General features: G+C 31.1%; 2 protein-coding genes and 2 long non-coding RNA genes across 19 annotated transcripts; 2 read left to right on the top strand and 2 right to left on the bottom strand.

Annotated features, from left to right (window-relative positions):
* Window positions 1-242: 242 nt before the first annotated feature.
* LOC122516991 (thymosin beta) lies at window positions 243-8964 on the bottom strand. 4 transcript variants are annotated; one of them, XM_043635259.1, is made up of 6 exons: window positions 8846-8964; window positions 1888-2041; window positions 1377-1490; window positions 850-963; window positions 571-684; window positions 243-496 (listed from the first exon to the last, which is right to left on the bottom strand). In XM_043635259.1, the coding sequence occupies exons 2-6, from the start codon at window positions 2015-2017 to the stop codon at window positions 468-470; spliced, it is 501 nt and encodes a 166-aa protein (XP_043491194.1). In that variant the 5' UTR covers window positions 2018-2041; window positions 8846-8964; the 3' UTR covers window positions 243-467. The 4 variants fall into 4 exon arrangements, with proteins under 4 accessions (XP_043491194.1, XP_043491195.1, XP_043491196.1 ...); XM_043635260.1 differs by lacking the exon at window positions 8846-8964 and adding an exon at window positions 7402-7490; XM_043635261.1 differs by lacking the exon at window positions 8846-8964 and adding an exon at window positions 5689-5781.
* On the top strand, window positions 7482-7998 carry LOC122516993. Its single transcript, XR_006303707.1, has 2 exons — window positions 7482-7543; window positions 7680-7998. It is a non-coding gene; the product is annotated as an uncharacterized LOC122516993 (long non-coding RNA).
* An 87-nt stretch (window positions 8965-9051) lies between the features above and the next one.
* LOC122516992 lies at window positions 9052-9817 on the top strand. The gene is made up of 2 exons (XR_006303706.1): window positions 9052-9124; window positions 9655-9817. It is a non-coding gene; the product is annotated as an uncharacterized LOC122516992 (long non-coding RNA).
* A 300-nt stretch (window positions 9818-10117) lies between these two features.
* LOC122516989 (serine-arginine protein 55) lies at window positions 10118-21607 on the bottom strand. 13 transcript variants are annotated; one of them, XM_043635248.1, is made up of 12 exons: window positions 21445-21607; window positions 20124-20247; window positions 19188-19258; window positions 17810-17890; window positions 16769-16792; window positions 16562-16618; window positions 16300-16369; window positions 12565-12638; window positions 12253-12471; window positions 11585-11710; window positions 11159-11281; window positions 10118-10924 (listed from the first exon to the last, which is right to left on the bottom strand). In XM_043635248.1, the coding sequence occupies exons 2-12, from the start codon at window positions 20244-20246 to the stop codon at window positions 10783-10785; spliced, it is 1110 nt and encodes a 369-aa protein (XP_043491183.1). In that variant the 5' UTR covers window position 20247; window positions 21445-21607; the 3' UTR covers window positions 10118-10782. The 13 variants fall into 13 exon arrangements, with proteins under 13 accessions (XP_043491183.1, XP_043491181.1, XP_043491187.1 ...); XM_043635246.1 differs by lacking the exon at window positions 17810-17890 and adding an exon at window positions 17685-17780 and having other exon boundaries at window positions 21445-21605; XM_043635252.1 differs by lacking the exons at window positions 17810-17890; window positions 20124-20247 and adding exons at window positions 17685-17780; window positions 19962-20088 and having other exon boundaries at window positions 11159-11221; window positions 21445-21604.
* Between the last annotated feature and the right edge of the window lie 68 nt (window positions 21608-21675).

Below are 21675 nucleotides of genomic sequence, written 5' to 3'. Positions count from 1 at the left end.
ATAAAATATGATTTTTACACAAATATAAAGTCAATCGGTGTAGCTCTGCGATATCTATAACGTATGCAATGCCACCAATCTTGCTGCTATAGAAAATAAAGTTTTACTTGCGTGCAGCTTTTTTAGTATAAAAAGTACATCCTTTGACGAGTATCAAAATATTTGGATGATAGCGTATTGAGCCTAAAATCAAGTTAGTTTGACAAAAAATATTAGGACTCGCATCGCCACAATACCTATGGTTTTCTTGATCATAGTAGAGAACCATTTATTGCGTCTAGATATCGCCAGAAGGAACGTTTGTGACGGTAGTATAAGTATAATCATGAGATTACATTAACACAGTGTTTCGCATTCACATTTTTGTTGGTAATGTATGAATTATTGTTATACAATGTCATGATATAGAAAATGGAAGAAATGACAAATTGCTGCTTTTTCTCTTCTTCATTATTCTGATGACGTTCTTAAGCAGCTATTTTCTCAGCAGCAATCGCTAAAAAACAGAATATATATATATATATATATATATTTTTTTTGCTTTTATATTTCTATTAAAGTTACACGAACCTTCTTTGGTAGGCAAAGGATTTTTTTCAAGCGTTTCCGCATGCTTGAGTTTCGCTGGATCAAAATTTTCGATTCCAGATATCAACTGTTGCTTTCCCTTTTCTTGTTGAATGGCTATCAACAATAATAACGGAACAAATTATAATTTATATGTAATGGTTTTATTGGATGTAGACGTAATTGTATTTTATGTAATATAATGATAATAATATAATGAGCAGTTAGAAATGATAAAATACTTTGTGGAAGCTTCGGTAATAAGTTTAAATGTATACTCACCATCTTTATCAGGCAACGGATTCTTCTCTTGAGTAGTAGTATGTTTCAAACTAGTTGGATCAAATGTTTCAATGCCAGCAATCAGCGTTTGCTGAGTTTTTTCTGCTGCAACATCTGTAAAAATTGAAAATAAAATTGTAATAATTGATAAAAATATTCAATAATTAGCATTATAATGTTAATAAGCGATTTTTCTTAAGAAGTTTCCTGAAAAAAATGATGGAAACATATAAACATAAACATATATACAAGTATATGCATGAAGATAATCTAGAGACGTGTACATATTAGTGAATATGAATTCTATGATAAGAATTTTAAAGCGTAGTTTGTTTTTACTAAATGATATAATCCCAGTCCAATTGCTTGCCCACATTTTTTATTAAAAAGCGGAATTTTAATTGAGTTTATCACCAAGCTTTGCTTAAGCTGCCCTTAAGCTTTGATGTCAAAATCGATTTTACTGATTATCAAAATAGTGTAGGCAACTTTTTGTTTGTTTGAAGGTTCTACCATCATTTCGATACCTTTGGCATTTGGTAAAATAATCTTCTCCTTTGTATCTGCATGCTTCAATTGATCTTGGTTAAAACTTTCCACACCGTGAATCAAATCAGAATGTTGTCGCTCTTGTCGCACGTCTACATATATTATTAAATAACAAATTATCGAAAACTTCCTTTCACACGTACTTATGAAAATAATTAAATCCTAATCATAAATGAGCCGCTCATATGCCAAATCGATAAACTCTAAGTAGATAAAAAAGAAAAAAAAGTAATATATATTTTTATATTATTTATTATTGTGTAAATGGTCATAAAAATTGTTCTTATTAAGTAGTATTAAATCTAATTGATAAGGAAATTTATTTTAAATATAAAAAGTTGATCAAGTGCTTCGATAATAGAATTTTAATATATTTTAAAAGTTGAAGTAATCGCTTTGGTTCAAATATAATTGTAATCTCTTAGAAATTATTCGTATAATCGTAGAAGATAAATAAGAGTTATCAATCGATGAAATCTTTTAAAATACCTTCTGCAGATGGCAAGACATTTTTCTCCGCAGTTTCAGCTTTCTTCATACATCCGTGATTGAAGCCTTCTAGCTCGCTTTTTAAATCTAGTGCCACTTTTGGTAAATCTTTTAACGACGGACTTGACATGATGCTGCGTTAGGCTTCTTTAATCTGAAACAATAAAATATATTTAATCAATCAGAAATCTTTCTCCCTATTTTTTATACAATATATAATTACTTAGAAAGTGTTCTATATAGATATTTTATGTACACAATTTTTTGGTTAAAGTCGAGTCGAGAAAAACGAAATCGAATTTGAATTTTCATTTATTTTCGTTCAGCTGAGCGTAATCAAATGATTATGAAAAACTTTGATTTTATTTGACGTTAATAAAAACAAATGAACGAATCTAGCTGAATTTAAAGAATTTATTTCAACAGTCATTTTTTTAAAAGTGTATAAGTTTTATATATAGAAGATATCTCTAATAACGCATACGTGTCAGTAAAATTTCTTCATATTATTTTGATAAACATAAAAGAACGCTGAATCAATACTATGGTCGATGCATTAATCACAGAGATATCGCTCGTGACTTACAATTAAATAAATGATTACAAATCATTTATATAGATCTATCTATGTATAAATTTAATAGAATTACAATCCAGACATATATTTCTTATGAGTTTTTTACATTTTTTACATTTACTAATTCCGTCAAGTTCAATAAAGTAAAACATTTAACGAGTTTATATTAAGAGATCATTGTGGTCAAGCAATGCAAGAATAAAACTATCTTCGTGATTTGTTTTTCCTCTTCAATAAAAGCAAAGAGTCATGGTTTGAAATTTGTTATATCTTATTATTACTTTTGACTAATAAAAACCAAAGTTACGAGAAAAAAACAAAAATTTGTATAGACAAAAATAACTGCTTTCATTGTTTACTGCTATGATTCGAATTAAGAAAAAAAAATTACGTCAAAAATTAGAAAAATAATACGCGTTTAAGGAACTTATTAAAATTTGCTAATTTTTATCGATAATTTTCATTGTTTAAATTACTAATTATATAGCTATTATTATAATTTTAGTTTTAATTAGAGATAATATTGTACAGAATAATGTATAAAAATTTCAGCGCAATCCGTTCTGTAATTTTTTCTTTTTTATATACGCAAGTTTGAAAAAACATGTTTCAAGGAAAACACATTCAAAGTTTACGGTATCGTTTTTCTTTAAAATAATCAAAATTTGAGTGTCCAAATTTCTGTATTACATTCTTAAAAATATGTAATATCTATATATTTTATAAACTAAATGATTTTTCTCAAATTTTTAATTAGAATAACTCCTTAAATTATAATATATACGTGTACGTTTTGTTTTTGAAACTTTATCATAACTTAACAAGACTCTGTTTACATATCCATGGCTATCAGTAATGATTGTCGGCCTATCATATCGACAGTTATGTCAGAATTACACATAAAAAAACTAAATCATGAAATTAAATATATAATATATATGTACATTTGTCAAATATTGAATCATAGGATTAAACAAAAAGTTTCGTTTGTATTTTTTTTCCCTCTTATTTAATAATAAGCTAGTAAGAGAAGACATACGCTACAAACAGGAAATAGCAGCGGCTTGCTACTTCCTGTTTAGGCTTCCTCTCATCACTTTATTCATTTTATCCTGCATAATTTAAAAATTTCTTTTTCTCCAATGATATTAACTGTTTCTCCAACCATATTTCATCGTAAAATTAGAAATAAATCGGTAATTAAATTCACATATAAAAAACAAATTTTAAATTACGTATTACAATAAATTATATTAAATTACTTTTTATTGGTTAAAAAATATTTAGTAAAAAACATTTTATCTGTATTAAAAGAATAAATTTCTTTTTAAATGTTGTATTTAATGTAAACGATATAAGTTAGCCGAAACTTCCATAATAACTTTTATATAAACAATCGTGTCTTCTGATATAATACATCAAAACTGTATCAAATATTTACGAGATCATATAATGTGTTGCATCCGAACTCACAAACACATACAATACTATGAATTATAACAGTGGATTAAATAAAATGGACGAATTTTTTTAATGATTCATTTTATAATATAAATTATTTTAATCTCAACCGTGTTGCTAAAATGACACAATGACGAGTGTAGTCATCGAGTAGAGAATATGTGTAACTACAGTAAAATTTCATTGAATTATAACATTAACATAACATTTCTTGAGTCATTTCTCTGGAAGTTTGGTTTCATCAAAAATGGAAATAATACCTAGAGATAATAAAAAGAAAATAAAAAAAATAAATCAAGAGAAAATATAATTAGAAATTTGTAAATACTTTTATAAATTACACTGCGTGCAATTTTTTCATTTTTTTTTTTTATTTCGTCCATATCTCAGAATATTCCAAAATGTCTAAAACTTATAAATATCTTTAAGTTTTCACAAACAATTTAAATTTGAATAACAATCGGTAATTATTTTTCTCGCATGACGAGTATATATTCATCATTCACAGTTAAGAATTTAATATAAAATAAATTATAAGAAATAAATCTTTTTTTATTGTTTTACTTAATCCATTGTTATAATTACCGGTACACATATGTGCATTCATCAACGGAATATAAGTTACTTAAGCGAATACACGTATTCTTAGTCGGTTACTATGTAAAGTTACTGGAGTGTAGTTTAGAAAAACAAGTTTCTTAAGAGGCTTCGTATCCGTTTAAAATAGAATATTCGTGACAGAACTTCTGAACAAGGCCATGTTGTAAATATCAGGAGTACGAAAGACGATCCTCGAAGACCGAGAAAGAGTTTCGAGGGATATGTTCTCTCGAACGGTGGGTCAGCATCGACAAGACTGTATAGGTCCTTATATGGTAGTCGCTTGTATGCCTCTTATAGACAGAAAGAGAGAGAGAGAGAGAGAGGGAGGAGAGAGGAGAGAGGAAAGAGGAGAGAGAGAGAGAGAGAGAGAGAAGATCAAAGAGAGGCAGATATGCGAGAGACAAGAGTACGTTATCATCCTTTAGAATGACTCATAAAAATGATCATGTTTTTCAAAATAAAATAAATAGACTTTAAATAATGCATTAATATTTTATTTTTACATTTATTTCAGAATGTTTAAAAAATGAAGTAGATCAATTTGAAAGAATGTAAGATTATTTTTATGATTCATCGTATATACAGTTGGTTATACGCACAGCAGATTTGTCCAAATATACGTGGGTGTCGCGATGTCACGTGAACGTGTATGTTCTATATCTCAAATGTATATAGATATGTATATATTTAAAGGTACAATTTACAGTGTATGGAATAACACATTGTGCGTATGTGCGGATGGATATATATGTTTGGTTGCACGTAACGGTAAGACGTAGAGAGACAAGCGATATCTTGATAGCTTACGGTATACGAATGAATAAAGAAAAAAAAATCAATATTATCCTCGTCAAAAAATATAATATTTATATTTAATCAAATAAAAAAATATATTGCAATTTGTTAATAATTCTAATATATCAAATATTATTTCTAAAAACTGTAGATAAAAATAAGTAGTTTCGAATGAAAGTTCAAGTCATTTCAGAGTTATTTATATACTTCGAGCATAAATAAGATGTTCCATGTAATTTAACTATAGTGAATATCTCCGTTATAATAATAACAAATATTTTTAAAAAGAGTATTTTATATATCATCATATTTTCACCACGTTCGAACCGTACAATATTTCTTTTCTAAAAGATTTGTCAGCGTACGTTACACAGCAAGTTTCTTCGTTTCCTCGACGTTAGATAAATGTCGACAAGATGGTGATATTATTTGATGAAGATCCGGAGAAATCATTCTGCAAGTTCACGCGAATTTTCTCGGTCAAATGCATCTGGCGAGGAAAGGAGAGCGGCAATTTAATAAGGAAACTAGGTTGCACGGAACGACAATCCATGCCGGTTTGCAGGACGCTCGTTACTTCGGTTGAACGAATGAATCACCCGCATCCTTAAATAGGAACGGCCTACTGCGCACTTTACTGAATCTCCTCCCAGCCCCCTCCAACCTACCTGCCCTTGACTACCCCCCCCCCAAATCACATGCCCCCCCCCCCACCACAAAAAAAACAGTGGAACCACCCCCACAAAAAAGAAAATCCACCACCCCCCCCCGCCCCCCACCACCCCCGGTCCACCCCCCCCCCTCCCTCCGCCCCCCCCCCGCCCCAACATCGCGTTACTTCCATATTCGACGAATAAAATATGTGAAAATATAAACGACACAATTAAATCTATATCTCCTAGAATTGATTGCAAAAATTAATCTTGTTTGATTAAAAAATAGCTAGTAATAGAAAGCTTTAAAAAATCTGTATTATCGTTAAAAATCAAACAGAAAGAAACAGGGATGCGATCGAATATATGTTTTGTCAAACTGGTCAAGAAATATTTTAATAAATAATAAATACGTGAAAAATCTTTGGAAATCGTTCGTGGTAATAAATAAGTCGAAAAAAATAGACGCAGATAAATGTCGTAAAAGTGATCGAGAAAAGTTTTTTTTTTTTATAAATAATGAGAAGTCTTGGAAAAAATACTCGTTATTAAAGAAAAGACCCAAAAGAAAAATATATTTGAAATCGCAGGTACATCCAAGCAAATGAAATTGTACAACTAGCAAGCAACCAGTTTACGCGGCAACCAATTAACTTGGGTAATCGCGTTTAAGCAGGATTTTTTCAACGTACATCAAGTTATATATGTGTTTATGTATGAGTACAGCTTGTTTCACATTATTTATTCTAATTTCCTTTTTTGAGATTGAAAATATACGTACTCCTTAGAGTCGACATAATATGTAAAAAAAAAAAACATCTATATATAAGGGAAATAAAAATAAGAAAAAATAAAAAGCTTTCTATCTCAACGTTATCTACAAGTTTTGTCGTATTAAGTATTATATATATATATATATATATATATATATATATATAGTATAAATTCACTAATACATCGTATTGTGGTTTGAAGCGACAGGGCGTGGCCACTGTATTTTTATCTTTTTCTCAAACGAATTATAAAAATTAAAAAATAAAAATTAAGTAAATATTGAAATAAAACAAATCGCAAATTCTACGTTACAATAAATTATTAATTTAATGATATATAATATCTTTAGATAAAAAAACAAAAATATGCAAAACTCTAAGTCCTTCGATGTCATAAATGAATGAAAAAGGGATAATGAAGTGAATTTAGAGTTCGCTTGAAGCGTTCTGTACTTAGGGAAGTACATATACATATGTATATATCTACATACATACGCGTATCGACCGGTGGGTGAAACATGCACCTACTACACAAATTTTCCCGATGCACACACATACATAGCTACATACACATCTATGTGTATGAAGAAGAACCAGAGAAAAAGAGAGAAATATACATATACACACATGTAGGATGTACGTATATACATACATATCTGTAAGAATCGTCGTTGCATATAAAACGAGAGACGAAACGTTAATGTTCTTTCTCTCTTTCGTGCGCGACCGTGACGGCTAACGAACCCTGGAGTGCGCGCACGCGCGCCATATCGAACGGTTCTGCGAAAGCTCAGGTACGTATCTAGCTATGAGAATTTAGCATGATTCATTAACTAAAAACGATATATATATATATAGACACATATATATACATATACAAAGATAGATATCTAAATTAAATTTAGTCCTTTTCTTAAAACTATCCTAAAGATCGTTAAAATAGAATTCAAAGCGCGCTTGGATAGAATTTCGATGTGGGGGAGGAGAGGTGGTGTTCTTTGAGAGGGGGCCAACGACACGATGCAGACGGATTCATCGATTGGCATAGGGTGATTCGAGTGGTGGGGTTCGTCGACTCCATTTCGACATATTTATATATATACACTCCCTCTAGTAAATATGTGTGTATTTGTAAATGTACAGGGTGTCATTAAATCCTTGTTAGATAGAAATATTATCAATTTTATGAACTGAAATTTAAATTTTTTTTTTTAATTTTGGTACTTCATTGATTTTTAGACTCTTAAAAGTTTATTGATAATTATTGATATATTCTTTGGTATTATTAATAATTTGAACAATGTTTCCGTGTAATGAGACACCTTGTATATCTACTCGAGCTCCCTTTTCATGGTCACGGTTACGCAGCGACCTCGAAATATATTTATCATTCCGTTCCGTTTGACAGTAGCTCGAAAGGAATTCATTTAAAATTTAAAAAAAAGGATAATTTCCTATTGTATACAATCGTTACCTTGGTAACAGAATACACCTTTGTAAGCTGAGGAACGTATACGGAATTTAAATTTGGAAAAGAGAAGAAAATAAAAGAAGTTAGTAGATAGCTATCAATAGTGGCATGTAATTTAAATACATCACGAAAAAACGAATTAATATGTTTAATAGGCATTCGTATATGCATCTGTCAAAACCACGCCCTTTCGCAATTGAACGTCTTTGTGTCCGATAATTCGTAAAAAATATAAATTATAAGAAAAATCGAATGAGACGGATTAAAAACAATTCATTAGAGACGAATTCTAAACTTCAATACGAATCTTCTACTTAGAAGTTAGTTTTAAATGATATCGACCACACCCCTCTATTTCTCTTGCTCTTTCTTGCTTTCTTTCTATCTCTCTATGTAAATCTTCGCCCTTTAATCATAAATAATTTAAATAGGTATTTTAGGAAATAATTTCATGTAAAAAAAAAAAGAATATAAGCAGCAATTGTTATAAGTTAATTACTTTACTCCGGCGTAATAAGCTTAATATACTTTTAAATATGCCGGCTCGAGCCGGTAAAATGTTTAAAGGAGCGTGTTGAGTTGTATACGATTGTAACAATGAATATGAGCAGAAGGGATCACTGACCTGACGTCTTCAATTGTCACTGCTACGACTTGAGACGGAGTAGGAGAATACACGCAAGCCAGACGAAAATGTAAGGACAGGAACTAAACGGCACGCCGACCGATCCGTTAGTGTTTCTGCGTGACGCCACGCAATCAGGTACAGCGGCCGAGGAGAGAAAACTTCCACCACTCCTGCGGGCCCCGTATCCCCATTTCTCTCTTACGAACCAATCAACGATCGTCTACGTATCTCGCTTCTTCGTTCTGCCTACGCTAGTGCTGCTGTGTGGCCAAATCAGTAACTATTAATTATCTTCATTTCATGTAGACACATTTAGATCATTTACATATATCCAAATATTCTTTATTTTACAAAAATATAATTAACATTACGATTTTTATTTAATTGTAATACTTTTATTTTTTTTTAACGATATTTTGTACACATACATTTTATTATTTCTACAAATATACATACTATAGTATATTGAAATTACTATATGTAATAATTCTATCTTTAGAAGATATAAATTTATTATTAAAACTCGTTAAAAAATAGTACAATTTTCAATGATGAATAACGATCTAATTTGAATCAGAATGTTATCATATTTTATTAAGTAATTATTCATATTAATAATATAAGAAATTGATATAAGCAAGAAAAATTTTATATGAAGATATATTTTGTGAAGAACTTGATACTTCAGAATATTATTGTGGTCTCTAAGGGTTAGTATGCACATTCATTACCACTCTTTTTCGCTAGATTTAACTTCTCGTTGCTAAGGGCATGAGAGAACCGTTGTTACTATTTGTGGTATACAGGGGGATTTCAGAAGATGAGGGTTGATGGCTTGGGATGACTCACCACATCGTCATCGTTCCAGCTGCGCGTCATGTGGCAGACTGTACGGATATCTTGGTTCACAAAAATCTATGTAGATTATACACTACCATGAACAGTGAAATAAATATATTTTCTTTATTAGCTTCTTTAGTAAATTGTTTAAACGTGTTTATGCATATATATATATATTTAAATATTTTTAAACATGTTTGTATTTTCCAATAGATTAGGTAAATTAATGAAAATTTACATAACAATAATTATTTTTAATCAATGAAATTATTGCATATTATATTTTTAAAAATATAACCATTACACTAGATTTTTATCTTAATTTTATTATTATACTTTATACATAATTTTATTATATATATTCAAAATTAATTTAGTTTTTAACGAAAAAAATGTGATACTACTAATAGAGGATACAAATAGAATACATTGACAGAATAAAAGAATATTATTTTATTTAGTTTTCTCACATTGAAACCAAACTACATTCAAAGTTGAAGAAACATAAGGGAACACTTGCGAGAATATTTAAAAAAATCGATTGACACAAGTGCTTTATTGATAAATCCGATGTTTCTTATTTCTAAAATTTAATACACGTCATATTATTATCTTCTTAGTGTAAAGTAACTCTTAAGAATATATACAAAAAGCCATTATAAGGGGTTCCCTATGTTATGTATACGGTGATACATCCAAAATGTGTAGAGACCGTTTAAAGTACAAAGAAACCTTAACTTCCTACATACTTATGGCTTATAAAATGTTTCCTTGTAATTTATAAGTAACAGAACCAATGAGGCTAAATTGGTTTAATTAAATATAACATTATTTTCAAGCCAACTATGTAGGCAGACAATGCTAATGCATTTAGTTTCTTTTTTGTCGAAAAATGTATAAGACACATTTTTTTCGTCGTGCACGATGATTAAACACCATGAAAAGTCTGTGTATTCTCTATTAATGAAATCAAATCGGCTTCTTGAATATGAATCAATAGAAATTAAAAAAGAAAAAAAGAGAAAATAAAGGAAAGAAAAAGAAAATTAAAGAAAAATTGACATGAAGTCCATTTAAAAATCTTTACTCGTCATTCAGTCAGCTTTTTGCTTGTTGTTTTCTGGTGATTTATCTCCATTCATAGGCGAATGAGAGGGACTGTGACTTTTGCTATGTTTGCTTCCTGATCGAGATCGGGATCTGTCACCTCTTGATCGTTCGCGGCTGGATCTATCCCTATAAAATAAAATAATTAAAAATAAATAAACTAAAAGTATTTTACTTTGAAACAATACTTAATCAACAAATTTAATTAAAACACAACATTTTTATTTCTTGCGCTACTACACAACATCTAATAATTGAATTATTTGCATTTCTATGTCATATTTTTAGTCCATTGATTTAGCTCATAAGATTACACAATTAAGACACGGAAATGCAAAATTCAATTTCGCGAGAAGGACTCACTTTGAGGGAGACTTGGCTTTTGATTTGGACTGCGACCTGGATTTTGACCTCTCAGCCTTGGACCTAGAACGAGATCTGGATTTGGACTTTGACTTAGATTTCGACTTTGAGCGGTCTCTTGATCTGTAAAATTATAGTTCAAATAAAGAAAAGAAAAACTTAATGGAATACAAAGAAACTCTTTCTCCAAGCTTGCGCATGATGATTGATGCGCATTATGTGAACAAGCATGAGAGCTCAAGGCATGTACCCAGCCCAAAGCACTGCCAATATCAAAATGGGTATATGAAGTTATTGACTAGTACGCAAGAAATGAAACAAATAACCAAAGATAACTATGAACGAATGACACGACACGATTAGATTTGACAAAAATTTAAATACCAAAGCTAGATGTCAACAAGAAATAATTAATATGATACTCACTTTGACTTTGAGCGTGAGCGACTACGTTCAGGGGACTTGGATTTGGATTTTGATTTAGATTTTGAATGTGCTCTTGACTTTGAACGACTGCTGCGTCGGCTGCGACTACGAGAGCTTCTGCGGCTCCTGATAAGCAAAAATTAAAATAAGTCTAATTAAGAAAGATACTTGATACACAATACATGTTAATGTGACAAAAAATTAAATGCCATTTCTTGGATTATTATTTGTATATGAGCTATTTAGAGGCCAAAGCAATTAATTTTACTTTTAGAATTTTTCAAAATTTTAGTATCAAAATATCTGATAGATGCTTAACTTATATTCAAAATAAGCTTCTAGTTTTAATACCATTATATGATCAAAATTAATAAGACCATTAAAAAATAAATGATAGAATGTATATAATTTTGTTTAACTTCCTCTACTTTTTACTTTAAGGTGATGATTGATTTGGCAGATGGGTGGCTTATATATAAACAAAAAAATATACCTATATTATGCAGAATATAAATAGATTCAAATTAAATAAAGAATAGAAATTATATATACATGTTATAATTCATTAGGATTATAATGTGATGGCAAAAATATATGTAATATGTAAAGAATAATAAATAAAACCAAAACCAAAATAATTAGGAGACTTAAATCGCCCCCGACAGTACCTTGATCGGGTTCGAGAACGACGATTATACCTTGAGCGGGAGCGGGAGCGACGACGAGATCGGGAGCGCGACCGAGATCTGGATCTTGAACTTGAAGATCTTGAACGACGACCACGTCTCTTGTCTTCAATAAGCCTGATTCTACGTCCGTTTAATTCTGTATCATCTAGTTTATCTATAGCGTTTTTCAGGTCCGAATATGTTGCAAATTCTACAACTCTGTAATAAAAATATACATTTTAGTAGTTTGATTCATGGTTTAAAATAAGAATTGAAAGTATAATCATAAGCACACAGAATTCGTAACATTACCCTTCATTTCTACGTTGCTTATGTGCATCTGCGTAGGTCACTTCTCCAGCTTGTCGCATGTAATCCTTCAAATCCTAAGCGTTACATAAAAAAATATAATTAATATATCGTAATAATTTAAACCAGTGCAAAATTTACAAATATAATAATTGCGATTAAACTTTACTAGAATGTGTTCCTAGGTTGATTTATCGCAAAGATTAAACTGTATCCTGTGCACTCTTACATTATGATCCTATTAGAGATCTTTCCGTTTATAAAGGCAACCTAAATATAATCCTAAAGGAAATAAAATAATATATCACAACCTACCATCTATCTGTATCTTCACATATAGAATAATGTTAAATATCACGTGCTCGAATTTAGTATCTACATTTGATCCAACCTTTCTTTTTATGCAATTCAATGCTTTATACATTTCATTATCATTTAGTTTATAAATAAACTCTCCACTTTACAGAAAAAATTTCTATATCTTTCTAAGAAGAAATTTTTTATTTTTGTGCTATATATACTCTATTGCAATTTCTGTAAAGTGGCTCACATTTGATCATATACAATGATAAATTACTGTAGTTTTTCTTTCTTATGATAAATATGATGCAGAATCTATATCTACTAGAAAAAAATAAAAACGGATCTGTGAAATGCACAAATCAAAATTTTAAGATAAAGCATCACTATTGTTTATTTATGAAATACTGCTTTAGGAAATTATTAAAAGCAATAAAATACGCTAAAAATATGAAAATGAATCTTTAGAACTATTACAAAAAAATATTAAAAAAAAAAACGTCTTAAAAACCAAGTCCACTGCACCAGCGATCGCTGATAAGTCTATGTTATATCGCAAAATAAAAAATAATTTTTCATGACGAAAAGACAATTATGAACACCGTGGAAGTAATCTTGTTACATTGATGAACATCATCCAAACGTAGACTCTGAAGTTCCAAGTATCGTTCTTTTGAAAAGGTCAACCTTCATTAATATTCTCTTGGTGAATGTTACATGATGGCAGCGCTTTCGTCCATTGAAAAACTTCCCTCTTTCATCAATTCGTAATTCCTGTAGTTGTTTCTTTAGAGATATTCATAGAAAATATTAGTAGAATCTTCTTATCAGGTAACTCATCGATATATGTGCTTGTTCATATGTGGGAACCAGGTACGGCTTAATGCTGTAAATAACTCTTGCTCATAAACACCGGTAAATTTTCATTGTTTCTTACTAAAGGTCCTTGTGTATCCTTGGATCCTTGGTCGCTTCTATTTTTCAATGACATCATACCTCTTCGTACAACAAATGGAAGACGGAGCAATGTAATGAGAGAATATTACCAATCCTTCCTCCATTTTGAGATTCGTCTATGATATTTTTCTTTCTGAAATTTTCTGTTCTTATTTATATTTAAAAAAAAACGTCTGTAGTTAAATTGTCTTGCATAAAGAAAAGTTGATATTTATTTTTAGATTTCAAGTGAAAACTTTTGAAGAAAATTTAACACAATTGATTCAGAATTTGAAGAACAAAACTAACGTATAATATATATATATATGTATATGTATATATATGTATATTATACGATTATTAGGAATGTTTAAATATATACTATCAAGAAAAGAAAAAAAACAAATAGAGAGAGAGAGAGAGACAGAGAGAGAGAGACAGAGAGAAATGAATGTAGTGAACACGGTTTTTATTCTATAACGAATGGATGCCTAATTTCGAGCACAGTAATGTCATAACTATAGTCTCCTGTTTCTTTTGCGTGTGCAGGGCTCCAAATTCCAAAAACTATCAATGGATACATCTATGTAGATATGCATAAATGTGTATATTCTTATATATATAAATATATATGCATATACATGATATATACCGATAGCGGTACTGAACTATGGTGCACAGTAAAAAAAAGTTAATAAGACAATGTATATGAATAATAATCATTATCATGTGTAAGTGTATATAGATATAGTAGATATATATCTAAGAAGATTACACTCGTTTAAGGTGACGCATTTACCTTGGGCCCAGGCACCACCTTGCTTACGGACAGAGAGAAAGGCCAGACGCAGGGCGCTTGGTTGGGTCGAACGGATCTGTGTGGCGCAGTCGCGGTTGGTTCGGGTTTCGGCCCGCATGTATGCCCTCATGGGTGGCCGCTGCCTGACTTACTAGATGGCTAGATTGGTGCCGTACCAGTAGTAGTAACAGTCGTAGAAGAGTAGTACCAGTGGTAATGGTGATGACGATGATGATGTTGGATGGGAGTAGTAGTAGTAGTAGTAGTAATGTTGTTGTTGGTGGTGGTAATAGTAGTAATAAGTAATAATGTCGGTTTTGTAATATAGGATAAAATCATGACTCGTCGATGATAAAGATAGTAATAAGTAAATATTGAAGAGTAAAACAGTTATTTCCAATGTATAGAAGTAGGTCAAAGGCATATTCGTGCTTGCAGACGGACGAACGGACGCTCCCCCAGTGGTTATGATGAAAGGATCGAAGTATGTTAGAGAATCTATCACTGGGGCGTATCACTGGGTTTCACCACGTATCACTGTGCGTAAGTAGTAGTAGGTGGTAGATAGGTAGTAGGTGTACCCAGTGCCTCTCGCGGCTCTCTCTCTCACCCGGGACACACCTCAGAAACCAATCTGGTGTCACTTGACCTCAAGGCGGGCCCATCGTCATCTCTATCATCGCACATCAGTCTATTGGCCCTACCGGTCGCCCCTCCTCGGCGAAGAGGATATGGCTCTTCGGAAAGAAGATCAATTTTATTGTTTTTCTCAACTGTTGGCCGAACGTAAATAAAATAATAAATTGAAAAAGTAACGTCCAAGAGTTATCAAAAACCGACTGTGACCGATCGAGAAATTTTTCTTTTTTTTTTTCAGTAAAAACCAATCATCCGGAAAGTGTAACAATGACGTATATTTTATATAATGTAAATTGATCAAGTAAGACTTGGTCCATATATAAATACGCAAAATGATTTGTCTTTTGCTCCTCTCCCAAGATTTCCTTGAATAAAATTTGTCCTGGTTTATAGTTTTGTAACATCTTGAATGCGTCCTGGTATTTCCCACATCGCTTGCACACTTTGCATACTGCGCCCTTGGCAACATATACGAGTGTCTTCTTCTTCATTTGGTTTTCCTTAGCCTTGTTTCTTCGTGCAAAGAAAGCACAGAACATCTACGATGCGTGAGTTATATTATCTTCTAAAAGTGTTTCTCTATTTGTAAAATGCATGTTCTTCTATCAATCATATCTACATAATGATGTTCCTCGTCATGGAAAATAATCTTCTTTTTCCTTTTCTTGCAGTTCCCTCATATACCTTTGCTTGATGTAACTTTTGCGTGTATTTTTATTTTTATTAATGTATGGGCCTCGTGTATCTTGTGTTGAAATGTTCATCCATATCTAAATGATTTCATTTTGAATGCCATAGACTTACTTGATCAAAATGTACATCTTTGAATACGAGAGAGAGTTCTTTCATGTGTAATCGAACTTAAAAGCGATAAAAGAAAAGCAATAAAATATTAATACTAAATGCAGAAAGTAAGTTTGGTTCGACTCGGGATACAAAATACAGAGCCTTGTGTTATGATATAATGAATACATCAGGTGCACTGCTCTATCTGGAACCTCGAGTAGCAATCAAACTCACATTGAAGTATTTATAAATATAAAAATTGTAAATTTATAGCTTACCTGCCAACTGACACGACTTGACAGATTCTCAACGGTGAGACGATATTCAGTGCGTGTTGGTGGTCCATATCTAAAAAAGGAAAATAAATTAGTATTATCTGCATGACTCTTTTAAAATAAGCAGGTTTGTCTTGGACCTGACTTTACGTTAATATAGCGAAAAATTTAACGAAAAACGCAAGAATGACGAATAATGCAATATTACAATAAAAATTGAATAAATAAAGATGTATCTTTAGAGCGTAACATTGGATGTATGTACCTGGGCAATGATTGCTTGTAGCTAGATGCAGTCCTCGTGTTTCTGTTCACACTATCTCTGCAAAAAGGGATCTTATGTGAACAGAAATAACGGATCGATGTTAAAACCTTCAGCAAATAACTACATATTGGCACTCATTGCTCAGGCACACAATCAATCACCTGTTCCAATCGAATCAAATCTACTCAAAATGCAGCAATAGCGTACCTGTCGTGCCGCATATCGTCTCGGCTGTAACAAACACAATACCACACATCTATTAGTCGCCAATTATATTCTTTCATCCATCTCTGTCTTACACATTCTTTTTCTTATCTCGTTCGCTTCACACAAATAAACCACATTTATACATTCATCCATACATTCATACATACACGCATACATACACATACATCATACATAAATACATCATGCATAAACACACAACACTACCTCTCATTTTTTTCTCAACCTTATGTCCAACTTGATCGTTCGTTATCTGTCAATTTGTCGTTATTTTATTTTATTTTACTTTACTTTTCTCATTCATTCATATTATCATTCTTACCCTTTCTTACTCTCCCACGCTCTCTAATTCTCTTCTTTATCTAAGAGCAATAAACATAATGTCTGAGAGGATATCACTAGGCATTATGCTATATTACGTGTGCACACTAGCATCAAAGCGATTATTCGACGTACTCGGGAGAGCAGTCAAATCCAAGACAACCGATTTAAAAAAGTTGAAGTTATTGATTAAACGAACTTTTTTTTTTAAATTTAAAAAGAATATTATTTTTTTTTTGTAATAAGCAAAAATGTAACTTTAAGTAATAACGCGTCATTATTTGTCTCTATGCTCTCTAAATTCGAGCTTATCATATCCAAGGTTACGTTCTTCCCTGTACGGGCGATGTGCGAAATCGTTCGTATTGTTAGTCAGTGAAAAAAATGAAAAAATAAAAGAAAGATTTGTTATATATATACGTATATAAATATATACAAGGAAAAAATTGCAATGTATTCAAAAGTCAAAGCTTGAAGGCTTCTCAAGAGATTTCGCACATTTTGAGTTGACTGCCTGCAGGGGAGGAGGGGATTATGATCGCTCTGATAAAATAAAAAAAAGGATAGCGTGTCTTACGCAGATCGCCTCGAGTCCCCATAACCACCACGGGAGTCACCATAGCGCCACTGGTCACTACCCCTAGGTGTCCCCCGGGCCCTCTCTACAGTAATTCTGTAACAAGACACATTGGATATGCTTACTTGTCTCTCCAGGAGCGTGAGCGTCCGTAGCCACGGTCGCCTCGCCTCCCTGAAACACCCCGTGCTATCTCCACCGCCACTCTGAAACACACCCAACAAAACCCCGCCTAAGTCCTCAACTAATTCTTACTCTAAGGCTGCTTCCTTCCTTCCTTCCTTCTTTCCTTTTCTTTCCATTCCTCAGCCTTCTTTCGAAATCCGTTCAATTATAATCCACCTTTCCCTTTTCTTTCTCTATCGTCCAGTCTCTGAGGCGCTGTCCCCTTTCACGCTTCTCTTCGTCCCCCTATAATCTAACTGCTTTTTCTTCTAATACAACTTACGGCCGATCTAAATTCTTTATTTTTTAATTATGAAAGGCTTTCTCGTAATTAATCGTGATCCATTGACCATAACTCTATTCTCAAGTCCTCGAACTTTTTTTAAACACCATTTTTTTGTTTCTCAGGATCACAAAGAAATTATGAAAAAGCATATCTAACGTCTTAATCTATGTTTCGTCTGTTCTATCAAATCATGCGATATGCATTACTCAAAGGCTGATGCATGTAGGAAGAACTTTATAATCGGGGAATTGATGGAAGTTTTTCAAAATGGCGGCAAACACATCGGCTTTTAAGATGCACTCTTATTATGGAATAAATCCAATTAATAAGTTGGAGGACAGACGCCGTTTACTGAAGACGTAAGCTTACAAGCAAAAAATCGTCCAATGAGACAAAATTACAATTATATATCTAGATTTAGCATTATGCAGAAGCAATAGCATAAATTATTTCTATATAAAATCTTAATTTAATTATTAAGGAAATTTTCAAATTAATTTCATTTTTATCATTTAATGCCATTGCTTCTTAACATGAATTCATCTATCTTGGAACTACAACATTAGCATAAGAATGTACTAATTTTATATGATCAAGTTCATACTCTATTACATATAGAGTAATTTTTAAAGAAGTATTATTAAAAATATTGGTGACTACTAAAAATTTAAATATACAAATGTATCGCTTTCAAAATACTACTAATGGTGTAGTTATATATATATTATCAGAAATATAATAAGATGTATATATATAATTTAAATAATATTGATTATGATAAATTTAATAAGAATGTAATAAATCAATGATTAATAGTTTAACAATTTAAAAATGTTTAAAGAATATTTAAACTGTATTATTTATATAATAATTAGTCTTAAAAAGTTTTCAAATATAAGAGCTTCAAAAATTATGTTAGAGAACAAAATTATATTAAAAAACAATTCACTCGTGCAAATTGTCACCTTCATCTCTAAATTATAATTGATTTAAATTCATCGTGCTTGTTTTTAAATACATTCATAAAAAAATGACTATGATGAGTCTATTACCTTTCTCCTAATAGCTCTTTTCCATTTAGTTCATAAACAGCATCGTCAGCATCCCTGTAGTCGTCAAATTCCTGTGAACAGGTTATATTTACTGATAATGACTAATACAACGTATCCTCTTATTTCAAGATTGCATAATTTAGTGAAATTAAATACTTGCAATATAGTTCTTATTTGAAATTAATAAACGAGATTATTTACATCCGTATTTTATAAATATAATTCTATAGTGTTCAAATTCAAATTCTAGCTATTAGAATACTTCAAATTTGAAATTACTAGTATAGAAATTTGTAAAAGTTGAGCTTATTTTTAACTTCTCCTTTTTATCCATAACTTACAAACTCTTTGCAGAATAATCGACGAAAAGTCTTCCACTCCACTAAACAGCCATAGTGCAGTGCTCGGGACTCAGGTCAGGTCTCAACTCAGACAACTGAGTTATAATTATAACTTAACACATTAGACTCTTTTTGGTCCAGAAAATTATATAAATTCGTAATAACAACAACAAAATAAATAAATAAAAACAATACAATAAAATAAATATGCTTTGACGAAAATAAATTCCACTTAATTGTTATATATAGACAAAAGTAAACATAGTATATTTGAAATGTTAAATATTATAAATAAAGACAAACAAAATGAAATATTTTAATTAAACATCACATACAAAAAAAATAATAAATTTTAACACAAATTTTGTTATTTGGACCAAACTGAGCAACAAAGTGCAAGAATTTCTATGTTTTACTTGATGTGTGTACTTACAACAAAACCGTAACCGTTCTTGATTAGGACATCCCGGAAACGACCGTAGCCTCTGAAAAATCTCTCAAGGTCTCTTTCCCTGGTACCGTATGGAAGTCCTCCAACATAGACTCTTGTCCCTACCATACTGTAAAAAAAACAATTGTACCTCATTAGACTTACCACAAAGGCAAATCCATTCTTCATAGCGACCTCCTTGATTCTACCATATTTCCGGAAGAACTTCTCAAGGTCGCGCTCTCTCACCCGGTATGTTAATCCACCAACGAATACTCGGGTGCTCATTCTTAAAGGAAAATATAAAAACACCATACATAACAGGCTTCTTTAAAAACCTGCTATTTATTCATATGACAATACAAAGACTGTAAAAATATCTTTTTCCTTTTAATTATTTTGTTCAGTTCTAACTGAGAAGTGCAAACTGTTATTTTCATATGATGCTTTTAAAAATTAAGCACCCCAATTTCTTATTTCAGTATCCTACCTTACTGAATTTGTCGAACAGGTCTCTCACTTAACAAACATAGTCCAGTTTGCTTTACACAAGCACAAACTTCTTACACTAAAGAAGTACAGACACTACAGAAAAGTTATTCACAAAGCAATTTATATACGATGATACAAATATATACGTATAAAATAATTTTATATCAGTTTGCAAATAAACATGTTATGTATGTGCTATTTAATTATGTATATCTCATTCCTCTCAGCATATTGATGAGCAAATATTTTTATCGAGTATAAAAGTAAATAATGTTTAAGTACTTAGATGCTTGATCATTGTTTATTTAGACACTCTTGTTTGATATATTGTTTAAATTGGTCGATGAAAAAAAGATTAGGCGGGAGAACGCAAGTACCGTCAATCAAGTTAACATACGCAGTAGTAGTAGTACTTTCAACGTAACGGTACATATCTCGTTTCTCTTTCTTCGATACTAGAATTGATATACACATATGTATCTCTATGTAACATACAGATACAAGCGATATCTTAAGTATACATAAAAAGAATCATACTAAAATGGTTTACAAATGATCAAATGTACGAAGATTCCAGAAAGAGTAAACAGAACATTAATTGCGTCTTAGAATTAAATTTATTACATCATTGCCATGAAGGAAACATCTACGATAATAAAACAATAAAAAATAAAAAATAAAAATAAAAATAAAATTAATAAATAAAAATAAAAAGAAAAATTTTTTCACGCATTACTTGATAAAATACAAAATAATTAAGAAATTAAATTTCAATCCTAACCCAAAAAATCGTAACAATATTTAACAAAAAATATATTTCTACGATTAGTAATAGATAAATTATCGGAAATGGCAATACACAGAAATAGGTAAGACTAGTAATAGCTGTAATATATATTGGCGAGCATAAGGTCGAAATAATTAATACGAATCGTCTATTTTATTAATTTGTAATATTAAATGTTTAACAAAAAATAAATATTTATTAACTTACCTGAATATTAATGGAATGAACTATTATTTTCTAACACGGATCTCAATTTGATCTTACGATGCAACTATATAGAAATCACTGGAAGAAGTAATGATCGGCGTCTGTTGCAAGACGGTTCGTTGTAACAACGGAAACAAAACGGGGTTCTCACAACGGAAAACGAAGCTACACCCAATCTTTAGCCTCGATGACAGACGCGTACATCCGGTTAACGTTATAATTAACGCTATG

The sequence above is a fragment of the Polistes fuscatus genome, unplaced genomic scaffold (genome assembly GCF_010416935.1).
Source record: "Polistes fuscatus isolate 324 unplaced genomic scaffold, CU_Pfus_HIC Scaffold2, whole genome shotgun sequence".
Lineage (NCBI taxonomy): Eukaryota > Metazoa > Arthropoda > Insecta > Hymenoptera > Vespidae > Polistes > Polistes fuscatus.
Note: the sequence above shows the minus strand (reverse complement) of the source record. Positions and strands in the feature narration are given on the sequence as shown.